The following is a 26,095-nucleotide window of genomic DNA, read 5'->3' as shown; positions in this document are numbered from 1 at the left end:
TCTTTGGCGAGAGAAGCAGAGTTAACGTTTCAGGTCTGTGACCTTACATCAGAACTCTGCACTGTTCTGATGAAAGGTCACAGACCTGAAACGTTAATTCTGCTTCTCTTTCCACAGATGCTGTCTGACCTGCCGAGTATTTCCAGCACTTTGTTTTTATTTCAGATTTCCAGCATCTGCAGTATTTTGCTTTTATTTTAGAGTTCTTTGGAGGGCTAACTATGTAGGACATAGTGAGAGGGACAATGTGTGCACCATAGGCTTTTGAGAGCTCTGTATTCATTGTACAGACATAGGAATTGTATATCAAAATGATCAGGAGAGTATAACTTGAAGAAATCTTTGAAGGCAGTTAAGGTCAATCAGGAACATCCCAGCATGTAAAATTAAATGGCAAGGAAATGGTTCTGTTCTGTCTTTAAGTGGAAAGATGACCAAAACTGTAACCAGGATTACCTTTCAGAATATAAATTCTCAAACTTAGTTCCTTCATCCTGAGCCTCTCCACAACTCAACCATTTGCCAGGTTTTTATCCTTCTAGGCTGAGAATTGTTCCTGATTAACCTAAATTGCCTTAAAAGATTTCTTAAAGCTATATTGACTTGCCTTGGTCATTCTGAAATGTTATAGTTTCTTAAAGCTGTACCCCTGTAGTGGATACAGAGTTCTCAAAAACCTATGGCTCACATTTCATCCCCCTCACTTTCTTACAAGAGAGTAAGTGAACGTAAATTAAGTTTCAGATGAATTTGGGTGATGCTTTACTTGTAAAGAATTAGGCCAGCAATAGAAAGTTGAAGTGGAAGAAGAATGAGGTGGGAAAGCTCTGTCTACAGCCCAGTGGTAAAGTAACCAGTGAACTTCCACAAAGGTTTACTTTGGATTCTGGAGGAGAGTACTAACTAAAAAAAAAAGTAAAGTTCTAGTACCGAAACAAGTGGACAGTTATGAAATATATAGAGAGCATTAAAAGAAATCCTCTAAGAGTAAAGAAAGGCAGATAAGTCTGTGTTCATGCTTACTGGAACATTTAACAGTAATTGTATACACAATAGAGGGGTATCCATGATGTATCTTCAGGGAGGCTCATGCTCCCAGAGAAGCGCACTGAGGCTCTGTCTCTGTCCCTTTGCTCATCACTGTGCCTGAGAACTGAATGTCCAGCCACTGCAATGAGGCAGATCAATTCTTGTCACATTTCCCTATAGCTTTAGATCAGGATATATGAATGATTTATTTGTTCTATTCTTGTCTATTTACCTCTTTTTATAAACTGTCAGTACATAAGGGAGCTGACCGTGCTAAAACAAAGCTGATTTAATTAAAAAGAGTTTCAAAAAAACATTTTTAATTGTATTTTCCCTCCTTTACTTGGGTCTCCCAGGGCTAAGTACCATTTCCCAATTACCTGTTTCAAGGCTGTACTAATATTGCTGTGTAACTGACCTTCGGAGCTTTGTAAGCAGCCTCAAGACTCATCCCAGTTTTCCTTCTTTCCCTCTCTTTGGAGAAGGCCTTATTTCTGATTGCAAGTTACCATTGAACGTTGTTGAGAATGGAACTCTGGAAAGTGATGCAGACCACCAGTGACCCGGGTTCAATTCTGGGTACTGCCTGTGTGGAGTTTGTAAGTTCTCCCTGTGTCTGCGTGGGTTTCCTCCGGGTGCTCCGGTTTCCTCCCACATGCCAAAGACTTGCAGGTTGATAGGTAAATTGGCCATTATAAATTGCCCCTAGTATAGGTAGGTGGTAGGGAAATATAGGGACAGGTGGGGATGTGGTAGGAATATGGAATTAGTGTAGGATTAGTATAAATGGGTGGTTGATGGTCGGCACAGACTCGGTGGGCCGAAGGGCCTGTTTCAGTGCTGTATCTCTAAAACTAAAAACCTGCCTTCTACCACTCCGTGGCGCAGAGTGTTCGTGCAGCTTACTGCAGCACCATCGTCCGAATGCTTGTTCTAAGCAAACTTAAAATTTCCATTGGAACACTGAGCTTTAACTTTTAGGTTCAGGTTCCTTTTTATGCAGTCTTCGCTGCATATATGTACTAATGATTTTGAAAAACAAATACAGCAAAATATCTCTATATTTGAGAATCTAGAGGGAAATTTTGTAAGTAGAGAAGATGAAGAGTGAGGTTTTTAGACGCTTGGTACAATTTGCTTAAGGGTAAGATAGTTGAACAAAATTCCAAACTAAAATAATCTTGTATTTCCAGAACATTAAGATATTTGAAAATGCAATGTTTTAATAAAATTTTGGCCAAATTGTTTGGTTAATTGAGTAGTCTAAATTATGCCTTTTAATTTCACCTTGTAATTAACACTTTTTTAAACTAATATATTACAGACATGCCTTCTCATGAGACAGCAGCACGAAGCTGCAGCAATGAATGCAGTGCAAAGACTAGAGTGGCAGCTTAAACTACAAGAGCTCGATCCTTCTTCACACAAATCTTTGAGCATATTTGAGATTCCTGAATTTTACATCCCTCTTGTTGATGTCAATGATGACTTTGACTTGACACCTATATGATTGTGCATGTGTTTTGAAGGTATTAGCAAGTGCATAAAATGATTTCATTAGTCACTGCTGAATGATACAGGACAGTTACAGACAGGCTTGTGTATTTGTTCCAGAGCACTTTGAAGATAAGTGAGGAATTGAGGATATGGGTGCTTATGGCAATGAAGGTGCAGTACCATTCCTGCATAATAAGATTCAGCACTAACGCACTGTGACTTTCCATCACTGTTTACCAGAAACCACTACTGCATTTCAGTAGTATAACAGTTGTAGCTGATAAATAGGTGTCATTCATTTTAATATCTGCCTATACTTTAAAGTTTACAAGATGGGGGCATTTGCTGCATATGCTACGTTACGTTCACACCAGCAGCGCTGGCAGCTGCAAGGTGATAGGGACATAGACAAGTGATACTTTGTTCCCAAGAAGGAATTCATGGTACAGTAGAACCTCACAGTAGCACTCAGGCAGAGTGCTGCCTCATTTATAATATTACACATTGGCTTAAAATACCATAGGCTTTTCATCTTTAAAATATAGAGATCTGTTTTGGGATAACATTCTCAACGGGAACCTAAATTTGTGTAATTTCAAAGAAAATACCATACTTTACTGTATCTTTCAATTCAAAACAAAAACTACTGCATTAAGAGGCACTTGCTGGATTTGTAAATGTTTCAGAAATTAATGGTATTTAAAAACTTTCTCTGTTTACATGCTTGCACTTTGTTCAGATTATTCACCTTATTGTTTTAAGCACTTCAGTCTCCTTTCACCAACTTAACTTAAAAAAAAACTTTCCAGGCCTCTTTAAACTAGGGCTGTCCAAGTGTATGTCTTTGTCGGCCATGTACGTGCATGTGAAGGAACCTTGGGTGAGCAAGCTCAAAGGACGTTTGAATTCGCATTCCCATTAATTTTCTCATCTCAAGGTGTTGGTAACAGATCAGTTGTTACAATGTATTTTCAAGTCAGACACCATTGTTGAGAACAATCCCTTCCAAACTTCCAAGCTTTCAAAATTCAGATGGCGCAAACTACCAAAAGACACAAATGGGCCTAAGTTGCTGGGGTTCAGGAGCAACATTTAGCTTAAGGATTACAGATTGGACATACCTTTCTTGAGCTACTTGCTCTGCTATAGATGTTCATTATTTGCTCCGTTCACCAATTTGCAATGATGGTTGTAGAACACTTTGATTTAAAGGAAAACATTCTCCCAGCAATATTTTGTATCTTGTTCTGCTACTGCCACTTTGTTCATTATCACACTTGTTTTATAAAATCATCATCCAAGCAGCGAAAAGTTTAGAGCATATGCCCATTAAATGCAAGGCACAAGTTCAAATTCCAATCTTGACTCAGGCTTCTGGTTAAAAGTGGTTAAAGAAGCTGTGCAAGTCTACCATTCTCAGTTGGACAATCTTGAGAAGACAGGGAAAATGTGTAGAGCTAGCTATACTGCTCAAACAGTCCTCGCCCTGGGTTAACAAAGGAGTGGCTTTGATGTCTTGTGAGCCATATTCTTAGCTAAGAGAAGGAAGTGGCAGAGAGAGAGAGGTGACTGGGATAAAAACAAGAAATGCTGGAACCACTCAGCAGGTCTGGCAGCATCTGTGAAAAGAGAAGCAGGGTTAACGTTTCGGGTCAGTGACCCTTCTTCGGAACTTCCGAAGAAGGGTCACTGACCCGAAACGTTAACCCTGCTTCTCTTTTCACAGATGCTGCCAGACCTGCTGAGTGGTTCCAGCATTTCTTGTTTTTATTTCAGATTTCCAGCATCCGCAGTATTTTGCTTTTATTTTAGAGAGGTGACTGGGGTTCTTTAAAGCTTCCTTTACACTTGTTTAGCCCTGAAATTGACCACCAGTTCCCAATGCATAGCTCAGCGGCAGGACCAAAGTAATTTACTGCATTTGATGAGGCCTGCAGTTGGGAAGACGCCAGTATTAAAAAAAAAAGTGTTCTCTATCATTGGCCTTAATGAATCCAATTTGCTTGCTTTGATGTTGGCACCAGCTGTACAAGGCTTGCATGTCAGGAGCCAGTGGCAATACCAGCAAACTAAAGCAATATAAAAGCAGTTTAGTCGAAATGCTGACATTATTCCAATGTTTTTCCCCTTTCCCTCACTTCCTTATGATTCTTGTACCATGTTCCTCACTGTAACCTGTTATTTGGCTGGCTCCCAAGTAGTACATTATAGCTTGACTCCATTATATTTCCTAATGAGCAGTTGTATCCTAACAAAATACACTGTGGGGCTTTTAATGCTTTACTGCCATGAAGAGGCAAGCACTGTACTCTGAATAAAACTTATTGAATTTTAAAAAGAACAGACAAATTAGTAACAAAAAAATAGTCGCCTTTTTCATTTCCCGGTTATGTGTTCTGATCTTAAATACTGTATAGAATGTCTTGTTTTGGGGGTGGGGGGAAATTCTGCACAGATGTATTATTTTGTCTTTTTTTTAAAAAATAAGTTATTTTATACATATCATTACGCAGATGTAAATAACATTGTATTTAACAATATTGTTTAAAATATGTATAAAGAAAATTATATAGTTATTTTGATTGTATAGCTCATTAATTGTCTAATGTTTCAATGGACCAAAGTTGCAATTGATAGTTGGTTTTATATTGATTGTAGTGTGCTGTGGTTTGACCTTGTTTGTTAGGCATGTGTTTGAGTTTGCTTTTTTACATTGCAGCAACTGTTCAAGATTACACTTACGATGCATTGCATGCATTACCAGGTTATCTTCAGTGTCCTGTTCTTCTCCCTCTTTCCCCACACCCTAAAGTAAAATCTGCAGCAGAACCTATTTTTTCAGCACAAATGCTTTTTGAATTATAGTTCTAAAAGTGTAAATTGTTTATTTTAATATTTACCTGTTGATTAATATGTAAATACATGTAAATATATTGTTAAATAAATTTTAATGGTCATGTTAATTAAATGGAATTGTATCGATGGCGGTGCAAGTGAAATAGGGATTGTTTCATTGTCTGCTTTTAAACTAGAAATGACCAATTCCTATTTGTTTTAGCTGGAAGAACGCTTAAATTTGGGGAACCAGTATCCATGATCGAATAATCACATATAGGCTTGATTGCACAAAAAGTATTTTCTTGTGTTTGATTTTGTTCTGCAAATCATAATCTTTTATCTAATGATAGAAAACCCTATATGCCAAATGAGAAATATTAATTTCATCGGTTGGAAACTGGCATTAGACTTTTAATGGAGAAAAATCTTGCAGCTAACTTTTGTTTTAAAAAACTGGCAACCAAGATGGCCACCGCAATTTGCATCTGAAACATATTTAAATATTCAAAAGATCCACCTGGAGCCAGAAGGTAGAGCAGCATGGACCCAGACCATGGCTTGCGGTAAGTAGTTGAATTACCTAGGATTGCTTCATTAGCATGAAAGTCAAGACCATCCTGACACATCGACTTTGAAAGAGCAAACCCCTCTGTGTAAATATTGGAATCCTAGAACCTGTGGAGCCAATTCTGAATCTTGTATCTCATTTAAAAACAAAGGGATTGAGAGAACCATGTGATCGTCTGTCCATCTCTGAAAAAACAGAAGTTTAGAAGGCTGTGTGCTTCCTTTTCTCTCCATCTCTCTCTCTCCCTCCCCAGAAAACATCAAGTTGGAAACTGTCTGCGACTGTGGACCCTCCAAGCCTATAGACTGCTACAGCCAACGACTGGAGAAGAGATGTTGAATTAAATTTTATTTTTTAAAAATTAAATATCTCTAGCCACTCTCCCACCCCACCCCCTGCCAATAACCGTACAATTCATTCCTTGTCCTCTTCCCGCCCCCCCACCCAAAATACTTAACTTGTGTACCTGACTTCCTCCACCACCCCCCAAATCAAAATTCATAACCTTTTAATTTCACTCCTTCCCACCATCCCTACACCAATCAGATTAGTTTGACCCCGCTTTCTCTTTCTATCTCTCCACCACCCCCCCCCCCCCCCCCACCATTGAAATACTTAGTTGCTGCCCCGTCCCCACCGGCATCCCACATCGGATCTCTGAACAGATATCCGAAGGTGCGGGAGTGCCAGCAGCAATATCGCTGTGGAATGGACAGTGGGAGCGGGTAAGTACTTAATTCATTTATTTTAATAAATTAACATATTTCATTTGGTTCCTGTAGCCAGTGGGCGGGGAGGGGGCTGCCATGAGGCCTTGCCGCCACTGGCAATATTGAGCCGGGCCTTCCCGGCATCAAGAAACTTGTCTTTAAAAAAAAAACTGGAGCAGTCCTGTAAATTGCAGGTTTATGGTGGGATTCTTTGTTCATAATGTTTCAGGTTGGTTCTTTTCCAGCCTGTAAAGTTGTTGACATTTAATTCTTGAAAACACTATTACCCAAGTGATGACATAATTTAGCCTTTAATTAAATTGGACAGCTGATTTGCAGCTTTATTCAATTGGGTATAGTTATAAGAGTGAGTATTGGAGCTCCAAAGCTGTCTGTCTTAGGGTCTCCCACCAATCTCTCAATCCATAAATGGTGTGAAGAGGGTACTTGGTGTAAAGCAAAATGTTCTGGCACAACCAAACGTTCTTTTGATTTTTGAATATAAGGCTAATGAACATTTTAAGGGGCCAGGTAAGATGGAATATGCATAGAGTGAAGGGCTCATGGAAAAGATAGAGGAAGAAAGGGATTTGGGTGTTACTGATGTTGCCTTGAAAAAAAATTAGTCAATTTGAAGCTGTTCCCAAAAAGGCTACTGGCATTGATGTTGCTCTTATTCCTCTAATATAATTGCAAATGAACCAGACAGCTTTTCTTGAGTTTAAAGAAGAAGATGTAGGTTTATTATCCTTATCACACCAAACTGGTTAAAATTACTAAAATACGCTACACATTCACGCTCACATTCACACAAGAGAGAGACACACAGTGGTTCGAGTCGAGTCTGAAATAGTTGGAATTTAAATACTGAATCTCAGTCCCCAAGTCCTTAGTTGAAATTGTAGTCCTGAAGTCCTCGCTGGGCCATATGCACGGTTGTAGGTTTGCTTCTCAGGCTCTGGAAGGCAGAAGATGGGGTTTTATCCTTGTTCCCTCGTTGCTGGCTGTTCTGGTCAGTCGGTTTGAGACATTAGTGGTTTCAGCTGAGGCTTCTCTAGATCTTGACTAGAGAGAGAGAGAGCTGTTCCCTTGATGGCTTCCAGTTAACTGTCTGCTATCCCCTCACTCACAAAAACTCTGTCTCCCAGAGTTGCACAAGCAGTCACATCATATGACCACCTCTGTGCTTTAATTAGGTTCTTCTGGAATTATCTCAAATTCAAGGCTATCCAGACGTACTTGGTAGGGGGTAGGCTCTTTCAAAGTCAATGGCTTTTGACGACTGCATTGATAAGGCAATCTCAGATAATTGAATCAGAGAGCACCCCATTGTTCTGGTTAGGTTGAGTCAATTAGGTTTGTCTTTTTTTATTCGTTCCTGGGATGTGCGTGTCGTTGGCTAGGTCAGCATTTATTGCCCATCCCTAATTGCCCTTGAGAAGGTGATGGTGAACTGCTGCGGTCCATGTGGGGTAGGTACACCCACAGGGAGGGAGTTCCAGGATTTTGACCCAGTGACAGTGAAGGAAAGGTGATATAATTCCAAGTCAGGATGGTGTGTGGCTTGGAGGGGAACTTGCAGGTGGTGGTATTCCCATGTATCTGTTGCCCTTGTCCTTCTAGGTGGTAGAGGTTGTGGGTTTGGAAGGTGGTGTCTAAGGAGGCTTGATGCATTGCTGTTGTGCATCCTGTCGATGGTACACACTGCTGCCACTGCGTCGGTGGAGGGAGTGAATGTGGATGAGGTGCCAATCAAGCAACTGCTTTGTCCTGGATGGTGTCGAGCTTCTTGAGTGTTGTTGGAGCTGTACCCATCCAGGCAAGTGGAGAGTATTCCATCACAGTCCTGACCTGTGCCTTGTAGATGGTAGACAGGCTTTAGGGAGTCAGGAGGTGAGTTACTCGCCGCAGGATTCATCACTTCTGACCTGCTGTTGTAGCCACGTTGTTTATATGGCTACTCCAGTTCAGTTTCTGGTCCTCGGTAACCACCAGGATGTCGATGGTGGGGGATTCAGCAATTGTAATGCCATTGAATGTCAAGGGGAAATGTTTAGATTCTCTCTTGTTGGTGATGGTCACGAATGTTACTTATCAGCCCAAGCCTGGATAAAGTCCAGGTCTTGCTTCAGTATCTGAGGAGTCACAAATGGTGCTGAACATTGTGCGGTCGTCTGACCTTATGATTTGAAGGACGGTCATTGATGAAGCAGTTGAAGATAGTTGGGCCTAGGACACCTCCCTGAGGAACTCCTGCAGTGATGTCCTAGAGCTGAGCTGATTGACCTCCAACAACCACATCCATCTTCCTTTGTGCTAGGTACCACTCCAACCAGCGGAGAGTTTTCCCCCTGATTCCCATTGACTCCAGTTTTGCTGGGACTCCTTGATGCCATACTCAGTCAAATGCTGCCATACTCTGTCAAATGCTGCCTTGATGTCAAGGGCAGTCACTCTCACCTCACCTTCGAGTTCAGCTCTTTTGTCCATGTTTGAACCGTGGCTAAAATGAGGTCAGAAGCTGAGTGGCCCTGGCGGAACCCAAACTGAGCGTCACTGAGCAGGTTATTGCTAAGCAAGTGCCACTTGATAGCACTGTCGACGACACCTTCCATCACTTTACTGATGATTGAGAGTAGACTGAAGGGCTGGTAATTGGCCGGGTTGGACTTGTCCTGCTGTTTGTGTACAGGACCTAACCTGTGCAATTTTCTACATTGCTGGGTAGATGCCAGTGTTGTAGCTGTACTGGAACAGCTTGGCAAGGGGCGTGGCAAGTTTTGGAGCACAGGTCTTCAGTACCAATGCTGGAATGTTGTCAGGGCCCATCGTCTTTGCAGTATCCAGTGCCTTCATTCGTTTCTTGATATCATGTGGAGTGAATTGAATTGGCTGAAGACTGGCATCTGTGATGCTGGGGACTTCAAGAGGAGGCCAAGATGGATCATCAACTCGGCACTTCTGGCTGAAGATTGTTGCAAATGTTCAGCCTTGTCTTTTGCACTGATGTGCTGGATTCCCCCATCATTGAGGATGGGGATACTTGTGGAGCCACCTCCTCCAGTTTGTTGTTTAATTGTCCACCACCATTCACGACTGGATGCGGCAGGACTGCAGAGCTTAGATCTGATCCGTTGGTTATGGGATCGCTTTGCTCTGTCTATCGCATGCTGCTTACGCTGTTTGGCATGCAAGTAGTCCTGTGTTGTAGATTCACCAGGTTGACAGCTCATTTTGAGGTATGCCTGGTGCTGTTCCTGACATGCACTCTTCATTGAACTTGCACTCTCCAGTCTACTCTGTTGATGATTCATGTGCAAATTGCCGTGGCTATCTTTGCTGCTAGCTTTTCTTTTAAAAAAGTTTATTTGTCACAATTTCCAGTAAAAGTCTCAGGCAATGCTCCAATTGAATAAATTAATATTTCCCATTTGGCATGTGGGGTTTTCATTTCCCCCACCGTACCACACAGAATGAAATGCGATCATGGGAGCATTTCATTACAGGAGTTAAAAAGAAAATACAGGAAAACACACATTAATTTTTCATTCACCCTCATTCACTCAGAAACCTTAAAATTTTTGCAGCTTGCCTTTTTGTCCCTGCAACAGCTAGGCCGATTTTATTTGCCCTTTTGTTCCCTTGAAGTTTGTCTGGGAGAGTTGTGTGTTGTTCAATGGGTTTAAGGATTCTTTAGTATCAATTTGTAATAACCTGGGAGTGGGCATCTCAATAAACATGTTGTTAGGGAAGCTTGGTGTCTGCAAATTTCCATGATTGTCTAGAGCAAGTTCTCCTTTGTGCACAAGCTTTAACCCCTCAGCTGCTGTTTCTGCAACATGTGGTTCAAACCCTTTAGGTTCCAGTACCTTGATAATTTCTCTCCCTTTGGTGGTATTGGGTAATGAATTAATTTTTAAGACCCTGTTGAGATTTCCTCTGGGTCCTTGATCTTGCTGGAGACTGAAGTGAAGTTGTTGGATTTGATTAGCTTTGGGCTTGAGCCCTGATCTTCGGATTCTGCAGTGGGTAGATCCATCCTGACCTCACTTTTTGTGTTCTGGTGAGTCACCGTTTTGCTGCTCACTTTAGGGCATTTTTGTTTTCCTTTTCTATGTACTGTGGGGAGTATCTCTTGTCTACTCTTCCCCCATGTCCTTTGGGACTTTCCTGCTCAGAGGTAACTGTCCAGATTCCACTGCCTCTCCTGTGGCACTTCGACTAGGTGAGGCATTGTCCGAATTGTTGGTTTGCCCTTTGGGAGCTTTCCTTGTCCCTGCAGGTTTCTGTAAATGCTGTTAGCAGCCCTGGTAGGGTGCTCCATTTCCCTGCATTTACATAGGAGGGTGTGGTGTCTAATTTTGCCAACATTTCGGGGTTGGCTGACTGGACAGTAGGGGATTCCATTGGGGAATCCTCCCGGCCCTCCTGTAACCTGGCCTCACTGTCCTTTTCGTCCCCTTCCTCCCTTACTGTCTGCCAGACCTGCTCTTGTCTACCCCCTTTTGTTTTCGGGTCACTCATAATTCACCAGCCCTCTGCTGGAGGGTTCCCCAAATTCCAGTACAGAAATTAGGGGTGTAGGTTTTACAGCAGGTGGGGGCTTCCTCACAACCCACAACCCAGCACATGTGGCAAGTTTTACAGTTCTCCACTACATCTTTTTGGAGTTTTGACCAGTCAAAATGCTGTTTTATGCGGACTTTGGTTTTTTGTACACCGACATGTACAGCCATTGTAAACTCGTGGGCCATTCTTAATATTTCTTTACAGTCCCTTAGTGGCACCACTAACTGGTGAACCACTGTCCACTCTTTGTCTTCAGGTCTGTGAGGAGAGCTCCATTTCCTCATCACCTCATCCTTTACATAATAGCACTCAGGGACTCCCTCTGCTTCCGCTTCAGTTTGGGCAGTCTGTGCTACCTTCCTTAATACTGGATCAGTTTGTTGAGCCTCAACGAGGGCAGATTGGTTTAATCCATTCCCTGGGTTCTCTAACTTCCCAAAGAAAGTTTCAGACAACTGGGCAGCATGGTCATCTGTCTTTCGTGCCAGTTCAGTCTTCTCTGAGGGAGCTGGTTTGGTCATGGCCCAAATCACTACACAATCAGGGGAAATACAGGGGACCGTTTCCTGCCAGTGCCCTGTCTTTCTGACCTCCTGCGGTCTCTCTATCCCTACTGGAGAAGCTACCACCTTCACCTCCGCCAGATCATTACCTAGGAGCAGGTCAACCCCATCCATAGGCAAACTAAGGACAATCCCTACGGTCACTGGTCCCAAAACTACATCGCACTCCAAGTGCACCCAATATAAAGGTACGGGTGTACACTGCCCTCTAATACCATTCACTATCGCTCTCTCTCGGGTGGAAAGGTGATACCTTTTCCCAGTAGAAGGGATCTGGTAGCTCCTGTATCCTTGAGTATGATGATGGGCTTGCTTGCCCCACTCGATGGGTATGGGATAAAAAAATCCTGATAACCTTCAGGGATCTTGTCATATTTTCCTGCACCCACAGCAGTATGTTTCCTGGGTCTTACTGCTGTTGCAGTTAAAGCCACAGCCTACTCTGCTGTGCCTTCCATCAGTTCCTTTCTCCTACACTGGTCAGGTGTGCCCTGATTAATCCTACAGGCTTTCCCCATAGTTTCCAGCAGTCTGTTTGGAGGTGACCTGTCTTGTTACAATGGAAGCACGCAGTTCTCAGAGTCTCACTCCTCATCACAGCACCATCTTTTTTGGCTTGAGGAGGGCCCCCAATGTGTCCTGCTTTCCGCGCTCTCCCAGGACTGTTTGGGCTCCTATCACACTCCCACCTTATTTCCTTTTCGGGGTTGTATGGGTGACGAGGGAAGAGTTTTCTTTGGCATATGGACTTGTATATGAGAGCGAACTCATCAGCCAGAACTGTGACTCGCCTGGCCTTTTGAACTTTATGTTCCTCCACAAGGACCTTTATAGAAAGGGGAAGAAACTTTTTAAATTCTTCGAGCAGAATTACCTCTCGGAGGTTTTCATGTGTGGGCTGCATTTTAAGTACTCATATCAACCGGTCAAAAGCCAGCTGCTTACTACTTTCAAACTCGAGGTAAGTTCTGATGAAACGTTAACTCTGCTTCTCTCTCCACAAATGCTGACAAACCTGCTGAGTATTTCCAACATTTCTTGTTTTTATTTCAGATTTCCAGCATTACAGTATTTTGCTTTTATTTATGTAAGTTTGATCAGGTTGTTTCCGGAGGGTTTGGAATTTCTGGCAGTATGCTTCCGGTACTAGCTCATATGCCCTGAGGATAGCATTTTTAAGTCAATTCATAATTTAATGAACTTTAATCTGCCAACAGTGACTAAATCTCATGGGTATTTCCTGTTAGCTTGCTTTGTAGCAGTCGTGTCCAGCTCTCAGCCAGCCATTTCAACTGTCTTGCAAGCTTTCCAAACGAGACAAAAAAATACTTCCATATCTTCCTCATTGAACTTTGGAATCAGTTGGGAGAACTTTAACAGCTCAACATACGGTCCTGAGGTAAGTAGCTAGCCATGCTTTCACTGGGGTTACCGTGTCATCCCCTAGCTAATTCAAGCCGCCTTAGCTCCCTTTCCTCCTGCTCCTTCTGGAAAATTCTCTCTTTCCCTCTCCTGTCTCTTTCTTTCTCCTCTCTATATCTCTCTCTCTCTCTTCTATCTCTCTCGCTCAAAATGGTTGGCCACAAGCCTCAGGATTTCAAATTTCTTAGCTTTTGTATGGAAAGTAATCCCACACCGACAGCTACATTTCTCAACTCTTCCATAGATAGGGCCTTTAACTTATCCCAAGTTACTTCACCCTGGCTTGGGAAGGTACTGGCCTCAGATGTGGATGTGTTAGTATTCTAGCAACACAAACCACAAGAAAAGCTGTATTGAAGGGTTTTTTTTGATCAATTTGGTTTCCCACTTCCAATTTCTCATTTGTCTGTGGGTTACAATCACGGACTAGAGCCCCCAAATTTCTGTTACGACCAGATTTGGACTGTCTCAGCTCCCCTTTAGCCCCTGTTTGACCGCAACAGGGTTTATCCTTGTTTAACACAGTGATTGAACTTACACCTCAGTGAATGCTTGCTCCTCTTCCTCTAATATAATTGCAAATGAACCAAGCAGACAGGCTTTCTTGCATTTAAACAAGAAAGATGTAGGTTTATTATCCTTATCGCTCTAAACCGGTTAAAATTACTAAAATACGCTACACATTCACGCTCACATTCACAGGAAAGACACACACATGGACAAATAATTTACAGAGGGAAACAGAGTTGGATGGTTGGAATAGAGTCTAAAATAAATGGAATTTAAATACTGAATCTCAATCCCAGAGTCCTTAGTTGAAATTGTAGTCCTGAAGTCCTCGCTGAAGTCAATGTTTACAGTTGTAGGTTTGCTTCTCAGGCTCCGAAAGGTGGAAGAGGGGGTTTTATCCTTGTCCCCTAGGTGCTGGCTGTGCTGATCTGTAGGTTTGAGGCTTTAGCAGTTTCAGCTGAGGCTTTTCTTGATCTTTACTGTCTGCTGTCTTTTCACTCACAAAAACTCTCAGTCTCTCAGAGTTACACAAGCAGTCACATCACATGACCACCTCTTTGTGTTTTAATGAGATTCTTCTGGAATTCTCTGAGATTCAAGGGTCTCCCCTCAGGCTGTCCTGACATACTTGGTAGGGAGTTAGCTCTTTCAAAGTCAATGGGTGTTGATGGCTCTTGACGACTGCATTGATAAGGCTATCTCAGGTAATTGAATCAAAGAGCACCCCATTGTTCTGGTTAGGTTGAGTCAATCAGGTTTGTCTCCAGTCTGCTCCATTGATGATTCATGTTCAAAGTGCCGTGGCCATCATTGCTGTAACAATCTCCAGTAAAAGATTCAGGCAAAGTTCCAGTCCATTAAATTAATATTTCTCATTTGGCATGTGGCATTTTCATAACACTAATTAAGTATTTGGATGCAAGCTGGAATAATCTGTTCTTCTTCTTTGGCCTCCTTGTCTCGAGAGACGATGGGTAAGCACCTGGAGGTGGTCAGTGATTTGTGAAGCAGCGCCTGGAGTGGCTATAAAGGCCAATTCTAGAGTGACAGACTCTTCCACAGGTGCTGCAGATAAAATTGGTTGTCGGGGCTGTTACACGGTTGGCTCTCTCCTTGCACTTCTGTCTTTTTTTCCTGCCAACTGCTAAGTCTCTTCGATTCGCCACGCTTTAGCCCTGCCTTTATGCCTGTCCGCCAGCTCTGGCGATCACTGGCAACTGACTCCCACGACTTGTGATCAATGTCACAGGACTTCATGACGCGTTTGCAGACGTCTTTAAAGCGGAGACAAGGACGGCCGGTGGGTCTGATACCAGTGACGAGCTCGCTGTACAACGTGTCTTTGGGGATCCTGCCATCTTCCATGTGGCTCACATGACCAAGCCATCTCAAGTGCCGCTGACTCAGTAGTGTGTATAAGCTGGGGATGTTGGCCGCCTCGAGGACTTCTGTGTTGGAGATACGGTCCTGCCACCTGATGCCAAGGATTCTCCGCAGGCAGCGAAGATGGAATGAATTGAGACTTAGCTCTTGGCTGACGTACGTTGTCCCGGCCTCGCTGCCGTAGAGCAAGGTACTGAGGACACAGGCTTGATACACTCAGACTATTGTGTTCCGTGTCAGTGCGCCATTTTCCCACACTCTCTTGGCCAGTCTGGACAAAGCAGTGGAAGCCTTTCCCATGCGCTTGTTGATTTCTGCATCGAGAGACAGGTTACTGGTGATAGTTGAGCCTAGGTAGGTGAACTCTTGAACCGCTTCCAGAGTGTCGTCGCCGATATTGATGGATGGGGCATTTCTGACACTCTGTCCCATGATCTATTTTTATATAAACCCTCAGTCATTGTAGCATGCTGCATCAGAGTATTGCCTGCTAGATCGTATGCCTCCTTATCTCACAGTCCTCAACACTTCTTAAGGCAGAGAAGATCACTATATTCTGGGAATTCAGGGCATCTGTAATAGTCAAGAGCCTTTCAGGGGAATGTTTCCAAGTCTTCAGAGGACAATTTCTGAGTGCCCTGGAGTTGTCAGGTGGACAGTCAAGCCAGGTTAGTGCATGGGTCTCTGACACGTAGGACCGGTTGGGAGGTCATCTTTCTGAGCTGATTATTGGTAACATGGTCTCACAATTGAATGTGGCAACTACTGCACCAATTCTTTCCCAGTGTTCTGTGAGACAGTCCAAATCTCTGCAAATAGGACAATTAGAGTAATACATGCAATGTTTTGTTGGGAGCAGAAGATATAATGACCACATCCAGGTCCATCATTGCCTGGGGCATCAGTGCAATTTTGCATTGTATTTGTGGGGTGCTTCAATATGACTTGTGAATCAATGTTCCGAGATAAGTAAACCAATCCACACATTGCAAAGTTTCATCTTCAATCTCTAGATTCCCCCTCTTCATATGAACATGCACATTAGGAGCAGGAGTAGGCCACTCGGCCCCTCGAACCTGCTCCGCTATACAGTAAGTTCATGGCTGAACTGATTACTCCACATTACCACCTACCCCTGATAACCTTTCACTCCCTTGCTTATCAAGAATCTATCTACCTCTGTCTTAAACATATTCAAAGACTCTGCTTCCTCTGCCTTTTGAGGAAGAGAGTTCCAAAGACTCGCAACCGTCCGAGAAAAAAATTCTCTTCCTCTCTACCTTAAATGGGTGATCCCTTATTTTTAAATAGCGACCCCCTGGTTCTAGATTCTCCCACAAGGGGGAACATCCTTTCTACATCCACCCTGTCAAGACCCCTCAGGATCTTTTATGTTTCAATAAAGTCACCTCTTACCCTTCTAAATTCCAGTGGATACAAGACTAGCCTGTCCAATCTTTCCTCAAAAGACAGCCCACCCATTCCAGGTATCAGTCTGGTAAACTTTCTCTGAACTGCTTCCAATGCATTGACATCCTTCCTTAAATAAGGAGACCAGTACTGTACACAGTACTCCAGATGTGGTCTCACCAATTCCCTGTATAGCTGAAGCATACCCTCCCTACTTTTGTATTCAATTCCCTTCGCGATAAATTTTAACTGTCTATTAGCTTTCCTAATTATGTGCTGTACCTGCATACTAACCTTTTGCGATTCATGCACCCGGACACCCAGATCCCTCTGCATCTCAGACCTCTGCAATCTCTCACTATTTGGATAATATGCTTCTTTGTTATTCTTCCTGCCAAAATGGACGACTTCGAATTTTCCCACATTATACTCCATCTGCCATATTTTTGCCCACTCACTTAACCTATCTATATCCCTTTGTAGCCTCTTTACATCCTCTTCATAACCTACTTTCTGACCGATCTTTGTGTCATCAGCAAACTTAGCAACCATACCTTCGGTCCCTTCATCTAAGTCATTTATATAAACTGTAAAAAGTTGAGGTCCCAGCACACCACGCGTTACATCTTGCCAACCAGAACATGACCCATTTCTGCCTACTCTCTGTTTCCTGTTAGCTAACCAATCTTCTATCCATGCCAATATGTTACCCCCTACACCATGAGCTTTTATTTTTTGCAATAACCTTTGATGTGACACCTTATCAAATGCCTTCTGGAAATCCACGTACAATACATCCACCGGTTCCCCTTCATCCACAGCACATTTAACTCCCTCAAAGAACTCCAATAAATTGGTTGAACAGGATTTCCCTTTCACAAAACCATGTTGACGCTGCCTGATTGCCTTCAATTTTTCTAAGTGCCCTGCTATAATGTCTTTAATAATAGCTTCTAACATTTTCCCTAGGACACCCATCAAATCCATCATCTATCTCTTCAAACTATAAGCCTCAGGACCACAGAATTCAGCTAGAAGCCAGCCAAATCACCAAATTCTACAGATTGTATATTTTTTTCCTATGGTCTCTAACTCGACCAATCTACCTTTCCCCACTCTGTAACCTATTTGTGTGTGTGTAAATCTCTAGTGTGTGTGAGTGAAAGTTGGTGTGTAGTTTATTATTTTAATTAGTTTGGTTTAAGTACAATAAAGTTAAATTCTTTCGTTGTTAAACTCAAGAAAATCTATCCGATTAGTTCTTGTTATGATCATAGCAAGTAAGTAATCAAGCAACTACTGAATTGGCTAGTGCATCCACTTTAAAAAGAAAAATATGTTGTGGTGAAACAACCTCATTTGACCATAGCACCCTACACGTAGTAGGTGCATCCATTTCTGTATGACGATGAGCTCCATAAGCAAAATGCATCATAAATGAACATTATCCCTCAATACAGCAAACTCCAAAGTGAACATAAGCCAACCTAATCTTTTCTGACATTGTGCTTCCCCTAGGAATTTAAATTTGCCTTTTCGTCCCCTGTTCTAACTTCTATTATAACCTAAGGGTCAATGTCACAAGCTATTTCTGTGCATTATAATCCGAGTGGAACTGCGGTCCCCCTCTTTCATAGCAGCTTATTTATTACGTGGAAAGCCGGCTGCTGGAGCTTGTGCTTGGGCGGTCTGGATTCACCTCCTTTGTACCAGTGGCATATGCTCTGAAGGGGGAGGCTGGATGCCTGGCCTGTGCTGCTGTCCTGAGAGATGCCAGCCTCAGGTAGATTGATTCCTGCCATCAACGTTCCATTGTGCCCTGGATCTGTGATGCCACTGATCAGTGGGATGGTCCAGCAGCTGGTATTAGATCCTGAATGCTTTGAGAGAGCAGAATGCATACCAACTCCCAGGGTCTGAAACTAGAATGCTGATTAATCTCCCCACTTACTACCACCAGAACTGCAGTCTGTGCCTCCATGAAGGAAAAGGATTGACTGGTGCTTGGCATCCTCTTAGGTTTGGGGTTGCGGCCGGCAGGTGGTGGTGGTGACTAGAGATTGCTACTATAGATGCCAACTATTCCGTTGATGCCTGCAATGAAGATAAAGCTTCCCTGATTTTGCTGTAAATGAAGATTGTAGACTTCCACATCACAGCTGTCAGTTGCCACACATCTCCAGACACTAACTTGAGAGCCTGGTTGCAGCTGTGATGTTCCTTTATCTTTCCTCATTACAGGAGAGTACCCATGAGGTTTGAGTTGCACAGCTCTGAAATGATGGGCAGACTTCTCCTCGGCTTCCACCGGGAAGGTAATACAGCGCCAATCATTCCTCATTCCTCTGGCTTCCACGTGGTTTGTGAGTCACCTGGGCCTCACCCTCCTGAAACCTATTGACTTCTCCCCCAGGAGATGTTAATGGTAGGTGAATTGTGTTGTTAAAGATACACAGGTGAAGGGCATTGTTTAATTTAGGACTTAGAACAAATATAAAGAAAGCCTGCTGGGACACAGGAATGAGAACAGGAGGCAGAGATATGTCATTCTGCATTCTGTGAATAAAACAATTACGAAGTAAAGGAAAAGCAAAATACTGCAGATGCAGAAAATCTGAAATAAAAACAAGAAATGCTGGGAAATACTCAGCAGGTCTGGCAGCATCTGTGGAGAGAGAAGCAGAGTTAATGTTTCAGGTCAGTGACCCTTCATCAGAACTGGCAAATATTAGAAATGTAAAAGGTTTTAAGCAAGAAAAGCGGTGGGTAGAGCAAGAGACAACAAAAGAGAAGGTGTTGATAGGACAAGGTCACAGTGAATAACTGACCAGAAGGTCATGGAACAAAGGCAAACGATATACTAATGGTGTAGTGAAAGACAAAGCGTTAGTACAGAGACGGTGTCAATTGACTGTAAAATGAACAGCACAAACATTAAAAAAAACAGTGGGTAGGCACAGTAGAAACCAACTAAAATAAAATAAACAAATAAAAAATTTTTTAAATGAAAAATATAAAGGGGGGCCCGTCATGCTCTGAAATTATTGAACTAAATGTTCAGTCCAGCAGGCGGTAGTGTACCTAATCGGTAAATGAGATGCTGTTCCTCGAGCTTGCGTTGATGTTCGCTGGAACACTGCAGCAATCCCAGGTCAGAGATGTGAGCATGAGAGCAGGGGGTGGGGGGGTGTTGAAATGGCAAGCAACCGGAAGCTCAGGGTCCTGCTTACAGAGTGAGCGGAGGTGTTCCGCAAAGTGGTCACCCAATCTGCATTTGGTCTCCCCAATGTAGAGGAGACCACATTGTGAGCAGCGAATACAGTATACTACATTGAAAGAAATACAAGTAAATCGCTGCTTCACCTGAAAGGAGTGTTTGGGACTTTGGGGAAGGAAGGGGAAGATGCATTTGATAGTGGCATCACGCTGGAGGTGGTGGAAATGGCGGAGGATGATCCTTTGGATGTGGAGGCTGGTGAGGTGAAAGTGAGGACAAGGGGAACCCAGTCGTGGTTCTGGGAGGGAGGGGAAGGGGTGAGGGTAGAGGTGTGGGAAATGGGCTGCACACGGTTGAGGGCCCTGTCAACCACAGTGGGGGGAAATCCTCGATTAAGGAAAAAGGAAGACATAGCAGAAGCGCTGTCATGGAAAGTGGCATCATCTGAGTAAATTTGTTGGAGACCGAGAAACTGGGAGAATGGAATGGAGTCCTTACAGGAGGCAGGGTGTGAAGAAGTGTCGTTGAGGTAGCTGTGGGAGTCGGTGGGCTTATAATGAATATTAGTAGACAGCCTATCTGCAGAGATGGAGACAGAGAAGTCGAGGAAGGGAAGGGAAGTGTCAGGGATGGACCATGTGAAGGTGAGAGAAGGGTGGAAATTAGAAGCAAAGTTGATAACGTTTTCTAGTTCGGACGGGAGCAGGAAACGGCACTGATACAGTCATCAATGTACTGGAAAAAGAGTTGGGAGAGGGGGCCTGAGTAGGACTGGAACAAGGAATGTTCGACATATCTCACAAAAAGACAGGCATAACTAGGACCCATGCGGGTACCCATAGCAACACCATTGCTTTGCAGGAAGTGAGTGGAGTTGAAGGAGACGTTGTCCAATGTGAAAACAAGTTCAGCCAGGCGGAGGAGGGTGCTGGTGGATGGGGACTGATTGGGTCTCTGTTCAAGCAAGAAGCAGTGAGCCCTCAAACCGTCCTGGTGGGGGATGGAGGTGCAGAGAGATTGGACATCCATAGTGAAGAGGAGGCGGTTTGGGCCAGGAAACTGGAAATTGTCAAGATAGGAAGAAATAAGTTCAGTGGGGCAGGAACCGGCTGAAACAATGGGTCTGCTGGGACAGTCCTGTTCGTGCATTTTGGGAAGGAGATAGAAGCGGGCTGTCTGGGGTTGTCGGACTGACGTTGGAAGCTGCAGAGGGAAGATCTCCAGAGGAGATGAGATCAGTGACATCCTCTGCCATTTCTGTCACATCCAGCGTGATGCCACTACCAAACGCATCTTTCCCTCCCTTCCCCTGTCAGCATTCCAAAGGGATCGTTCCCTCTGCGACACCCTGGTCCACTCCTCCATTACCCCCACCAACTCGTCCCCTTCCCATGGCACCTTCCCCTGCAATCGCAGGAGGTGCAATACCTGCCCATTTACCTCCTCTCTCCTCACTATCCAAGTTCCCCATCCTTTCAGATGAAGCAGTGATTTACCTGTACTTCTTTCAATTTCGTATACTGTATTCAAAGAACAAAGAACAGTACAGCACAGGAACAGGCCATTCGGCCCTCCAAGCCTGCGCTGATCTTGATGCCTGCCTAAACTAAAACCTTCTGCACTTCCGGGGACCTTATCCCTCTATTCCCATCCTATTCATGTATTTGTCAAGATGCCTCTTAAACGTCTCTATGGTACCTGCTTCCACCATCTCCCCCGGCAACAAGTTCCAGGCACTCACCACCCTCTGTGTAAAGAACCTGCCTCGCACATCCCCTCTAAACTTTGCCCCTCTCACCTTAAACCTATGTCCCATAGTAACTGACTCTTCCACCCTGGGAAAAAGCTTCTGACTATCCACTCTGTCCATGCCGCTTATAACTTTGTAAACCTCTATCATGTCGCCCCTCCGTCGTTCCAGTGAAAACAATCCGAGTTTATCCAACCTCTCCTCATAGCTAATGCCCTCCAGACCAGGCAATATCCTGGTAAACCTCTTCTGTACCCTCTCCAAAGCCTCCACGTCTTTCTGGTACTGTGGCGACTAGAATTGCACACAATATTCTAAGTGTGGCCTAACTAAAGTTCTGTACAGCTGCAGCATGACTTGCCAATTTTTATACTCTATGCCCCGACCGATGAAGGCAAGCATGCCGTATGCCTTCTTGACTACCTTATCCACCTGTGTTGCCACTTTCAGTGACCTGTGGACCTGTACGCCCAGATCTCTCTGCCTGTCAATACTCCTAAGGGTTCTGCCATTTACTGTATACCTCCCACCTGCATTAGACCTTCCAAAATGCATTACCTCACATTTGTCCCGATTAAACTCCATCTGCCATTTCTCCGCCCAAGTTTCCAACCGATCTATATCCTGCTGTATCCTCTGACAATCCTCATCATTATCCGCAACTCCACCAACCTTTGTGTCATCCGCAAACCTACGAATCAGACCAGCTACATTTTCCTCCAAATCATTTATATATACTACAAACAGCAAAGGTCCCAGCAATGATCCCTGCGGAACACCACTAGTCACATCCCTCCATTCAGAAAAGCACCATTCCACTGCTACCCTCTGTTTTCTATGACCGAGCCAGTTCTGTATCCATCTTGCCAGCTCCCCTCTGATCCCGTGTGAATTCACCTTTTGTACGAGTCTGCCATGAGGGACCTTGTCAAAGGCTTTACTGAAGTCCACATAGATAACATCCACTGTCCTTCCTTCATCAATCATCTTCGTCACTTCCTCAAAAAACTCAATCAAATTAGTGAGACACGACCTCCCCTTCACAAAACCATGCTGCCTCTCGCTAATAAGTTTGTTTGTTTCCAAATGGGAGTAAATCCTGTCCCGAAGAATCCTCTCTAATAATTTCCCTACCACTGACGTAAGGCTCACCGGCCTATAATTTCCTGGATTATTCTTGCTACCCTTCTTAAACAAAGGAACAACATGGGCTATTCTCCAGTTCTCTGGGACCTCACCTGTAGCCAATGAGGATGCAAAGATTTCTGTCAAGGCCCCAGCAATTTCTTCCCTTGCCTCCCTCAGTATTCTGGGGTAGATCCCATCAGGCCCTGGGGACTTATCTACCTTAATGCTTTGCAAAACATCCAACACCTCCTCCTTTTTGATAATGAGATGACTGAGACTATCTACACTCCCTTCCCTAGGCTCATCATCCACCAAGTCCATACTGATGCATTTTGTACCTCGCCCATTTCCTCTGGCTCCACACATAGATTCCCTTCTCTGTCCTTGAGCGGGCCAACCCTTTCCCTGGTTACCCTCTTGCTCTTTATATACGTATGAAAAGCCTTGGGATTTTCCTTAATCCTGTTTGCCAATGACTTCGCATAACCCCTTTTAGCCCTCCTGACTCCTTGCTTAAGTTCCTTCCTACTGTCTTTATATTCCTCAAGGGATTCGTCCGTTCCTAGCCTTCCAGCCCTTACGAATGCTTCCTTTTTCTTTCTGACGAGGCTCACAATATCCCGCGTTATCCCAGGTTCCCAAAACTTGCCAAACTTATCCTTCTTCCTCACAGGAACATGCTGGTCCTGGATTCTAATCAACTGACATTTGAAAGACTCCCACATGTCAGATGTTGATTTACCCTCAAATAGCCTCCCCCAATCTAAATTCTTCAGTTCCTGCCTAATATTGTTATAATTAGCCTTCCCCCAATTTAGCACCTTCACCCGAGGACTACTCTTATCCTTATCCACAAGTACCTTAAAACTTATGGAATTATGGTCACTGTTCCCGAAATGCTCCCCCACTGAAACTTCGACCACCTGGCCGGGCTCATTCCCCACTACCAGGTCCAGAATGGCCCCATCCCTAGTTGGATTATCTACGTATTGTTTCAAGAAGCCCTCCTGGATGCTCCTCACAAATTCTGCCCCATCGAAGCCCCTAGCACTAAGTGAGTCCCAGTCAATATAGGGGAAGTTAAAATCACCCACCACTACAACCCTGTTACCTTTACATCTTTCCAAAATCTGTCTACATATCTGCTCCTCTACCTCCCACTGGCTGTTGGGAGGCCTGTAGTAAACCCCCAACATTGTGACTGCACCCTTCCTATTCCTGAGCTCCACCCACATTGCCTCGCTGCATGACCCCTCGAGGTGTCCTCCCGCAGTACAGCTGTGATATTCTCCTTAACCAGTAATGCAACTCCCCCACCCCTTTTACATCCCCCTCTATCCCGCCTGAAGCTTCTAAATCCTGGAACATTTAGCTGCCAATCCTGTCCTCCCCTCAACCATGTCTCTGTAATAGCAACAACATCATAGTTCCAAGTACTAATCCAAGCTCTAAGTTCATCTGCCTTACCTGTTATATTTCTCGCATTGAAACAAATACACTTCAGACCACCATTCCCGCTGTGCTCAGCAACATCTCCCTGCCTGCTCTTCCTCTTAGTCTTACTGGCCTTATTTACTAGATCCCCCTCATTTATTTCACTAGCTGTCCCACTGCTCTGGTTCTCATCCCCCTGCCACACTAGTTTAAACCCTCCCGAGTGACGCTAGCAAACCTCGCAGCCAGGATATTTCTGCCCCTCCAGTTTAGATGCAACCCGTCCTTCTTGTACAGGTCCCATCTGTCCCTGAAGAGATCCCAATGGTCCAGATATCTGAAACCCTCCCTTCTACACCAGCTGTTCAGCCACGTGTTTAGCTGCACTATCTTCCTATTTCTAGCCTCACTGGCACGTGGCACAGGGAGTAATCCCGAGATTACAACCCTAGAGGTCCTGTCTTTTAACTTTCTACCTAACTCCCTAAACTCCCCCTGCAGGACCTCGTCACTCTTCCTGCCTATGTCGTTGGTACCAATGTGTACCACAACCTCTGGCTATTCACCCTCCCCCTTCAGAATGCCCCCTGTCCGTTCAGAGACATCCTTGACCCTGGTACCAGGGAGGCAACATACCATCCTGGAGCAAAAACAAGAAATGCTGGATTCACTCAGCAGGTCTGGCAGCATCTGTGGAAAGAGAAGCAGAGTTAACGTTTCGGGTCAGTGACCCTTCTTCGGATCGGAACTCGGTCACTGACCCGAAACGTTAACTCTGCTTCTCTTTCCACAGATGCTGCCAGACCTGCTGAGTGAATCCAGCATTTCTTGTTTTTGTTTCAGATTTCCAGCATCCGCAGTATTTTGCTTTTATTATACCATCCTGGAGTCTCTTTCATGTCCACAGAAGCGCCTATCTGTGCCCCTGACTATAGAGTCCCCTATAACTATTGCTCTTCTGCGCTTTGTCCCTCCCTGCTGAACAACAGTGCCAGCCGTGGTGCCACTGCTCTGGCTGCTGCTGTTTTCCCCTGATAGGCCATCCCCCCCAACAGTATCCAAAACGGTATACTTGTTAGAGAGGGGGATAGCCACAGGGGATTCCTGCACTGACTGCCTGCCCCTTCTAGCGGTCACCCATCTATCTGCCTGCACCTTGGGTGTAACCACTTCTCTAAAACTCCTGTCTATGACGCTTTCTTCCACTTGCATGCTCCTAAGTGCATCCAGTTGCTGCTCCAACCGATCCATGCAGTCTGTGAGGAGCTGCAACTGGGTATGCTTCCTGCAGATGTAGTGGTCCGGAACGCTGGAAGTGTCACGGACCTCCCACATCTCACAGGTGAAGCACTTCACCCCTCTAACTGACATTTCTAGCACTATTTAATAAATAAAAATGAATACTTATTAAATCCTTACTAAATTATTCTAATTAACGATATGGTCCCTAGTGCTATAAATAGTCCAACTATAAATATTAAATGCTGACTAAATACAGTAATCGCCTCCCTCTGGTTTAGTTACTCTACTTATTAATTAGTTAATTAGGGTTTTAATCAATTTTTATCAATGTTTTATTTTCAAATTCAGTACAAATTTCCTACCAGCCAATCAGGTCACAGCTTTCCTGTGACGTCACTTTTCAGGTTTTTTTTACCAGTGGTAAGTTTTTTATACTTACAGGTCTGGAACTCTGCCCTCCGAGTCTTCTCGCTGTTCACAATGTGATCTCCTCTACATTGGGGAGACCAAATGCAGATTGGGTGACTGCTTTGTGGAACACCTCCACTCCATCCGTAAACATGACCCTGAGCTTCCGGTTGCTTGCCATTTCAACACTCCCCCCTGCTTTCATGCTCACATCTCTGTCCTGGGATTGCTGCAGTGTTCCAGCGAACATCAACGCAAGCTCGAGGAACAGCATCTCATTTACCGATTAGGTACACTACAGCCTGCTGGACTGAACATTCAGTTCAATAATTTCAGAGCATGATGGGTCCCCCCCTTTCTATTTTTAGTTATTTTTTCTTTTTTATTTGTTTATTTTAGTTTTGTTTAGTTTGTTTC

General features: G+C 44.0%; 1 protein-coding gene across 3 annotated transcripts in view; it reads left to right on the top strand.

Annotated features, from left to right (window-relative positions):
- ankrd12 (ankyrin repeat domain 12) overlaps positions 1-4,134 on the top strand; it is a 230,051-nt gene extending 225,917 nt beyond the window's left edge. For all 3 annotated transcript variants that reach the window (XM_068031263.1, XM_068031264.1, XM_068031262.1), the window contains exon 13: positions 2,354-4,134. In XM_068031263.1, coding sequence (XP_067887364.1) covers positions 2,354-2,539 — 186 coding nt within the window. In that variant the 3' untranslated portion in view covers positions 2,540-4,134. The remainder of the gene's footprint in view (positions 1-2,353) is intronic.
- The last annotated feature ends 21,961 nt before the right edge of the window (positions 4,135-26,095 follow it).

This window comes from Heterodontus francisci, chromosome 5 (genome assembly GCF_036365525.1).
Source record: "Heterodontus francisci isolate sHetFra1 chromosome 5, sHetFra1.hap1, whole genome shotgun sequence".
NCBI classification, from domain to species: Eukaryota; Metazoa; Chordata; class Chondrichthyes; order Heterodontiformes; family Heterodontidae; genus Heterodontus; species Heterodontus francisci.
Note: the sequence above shows the minus strand (reverse complement) of the source record. Positions and strands in the feature narration are given on the sequence as shown.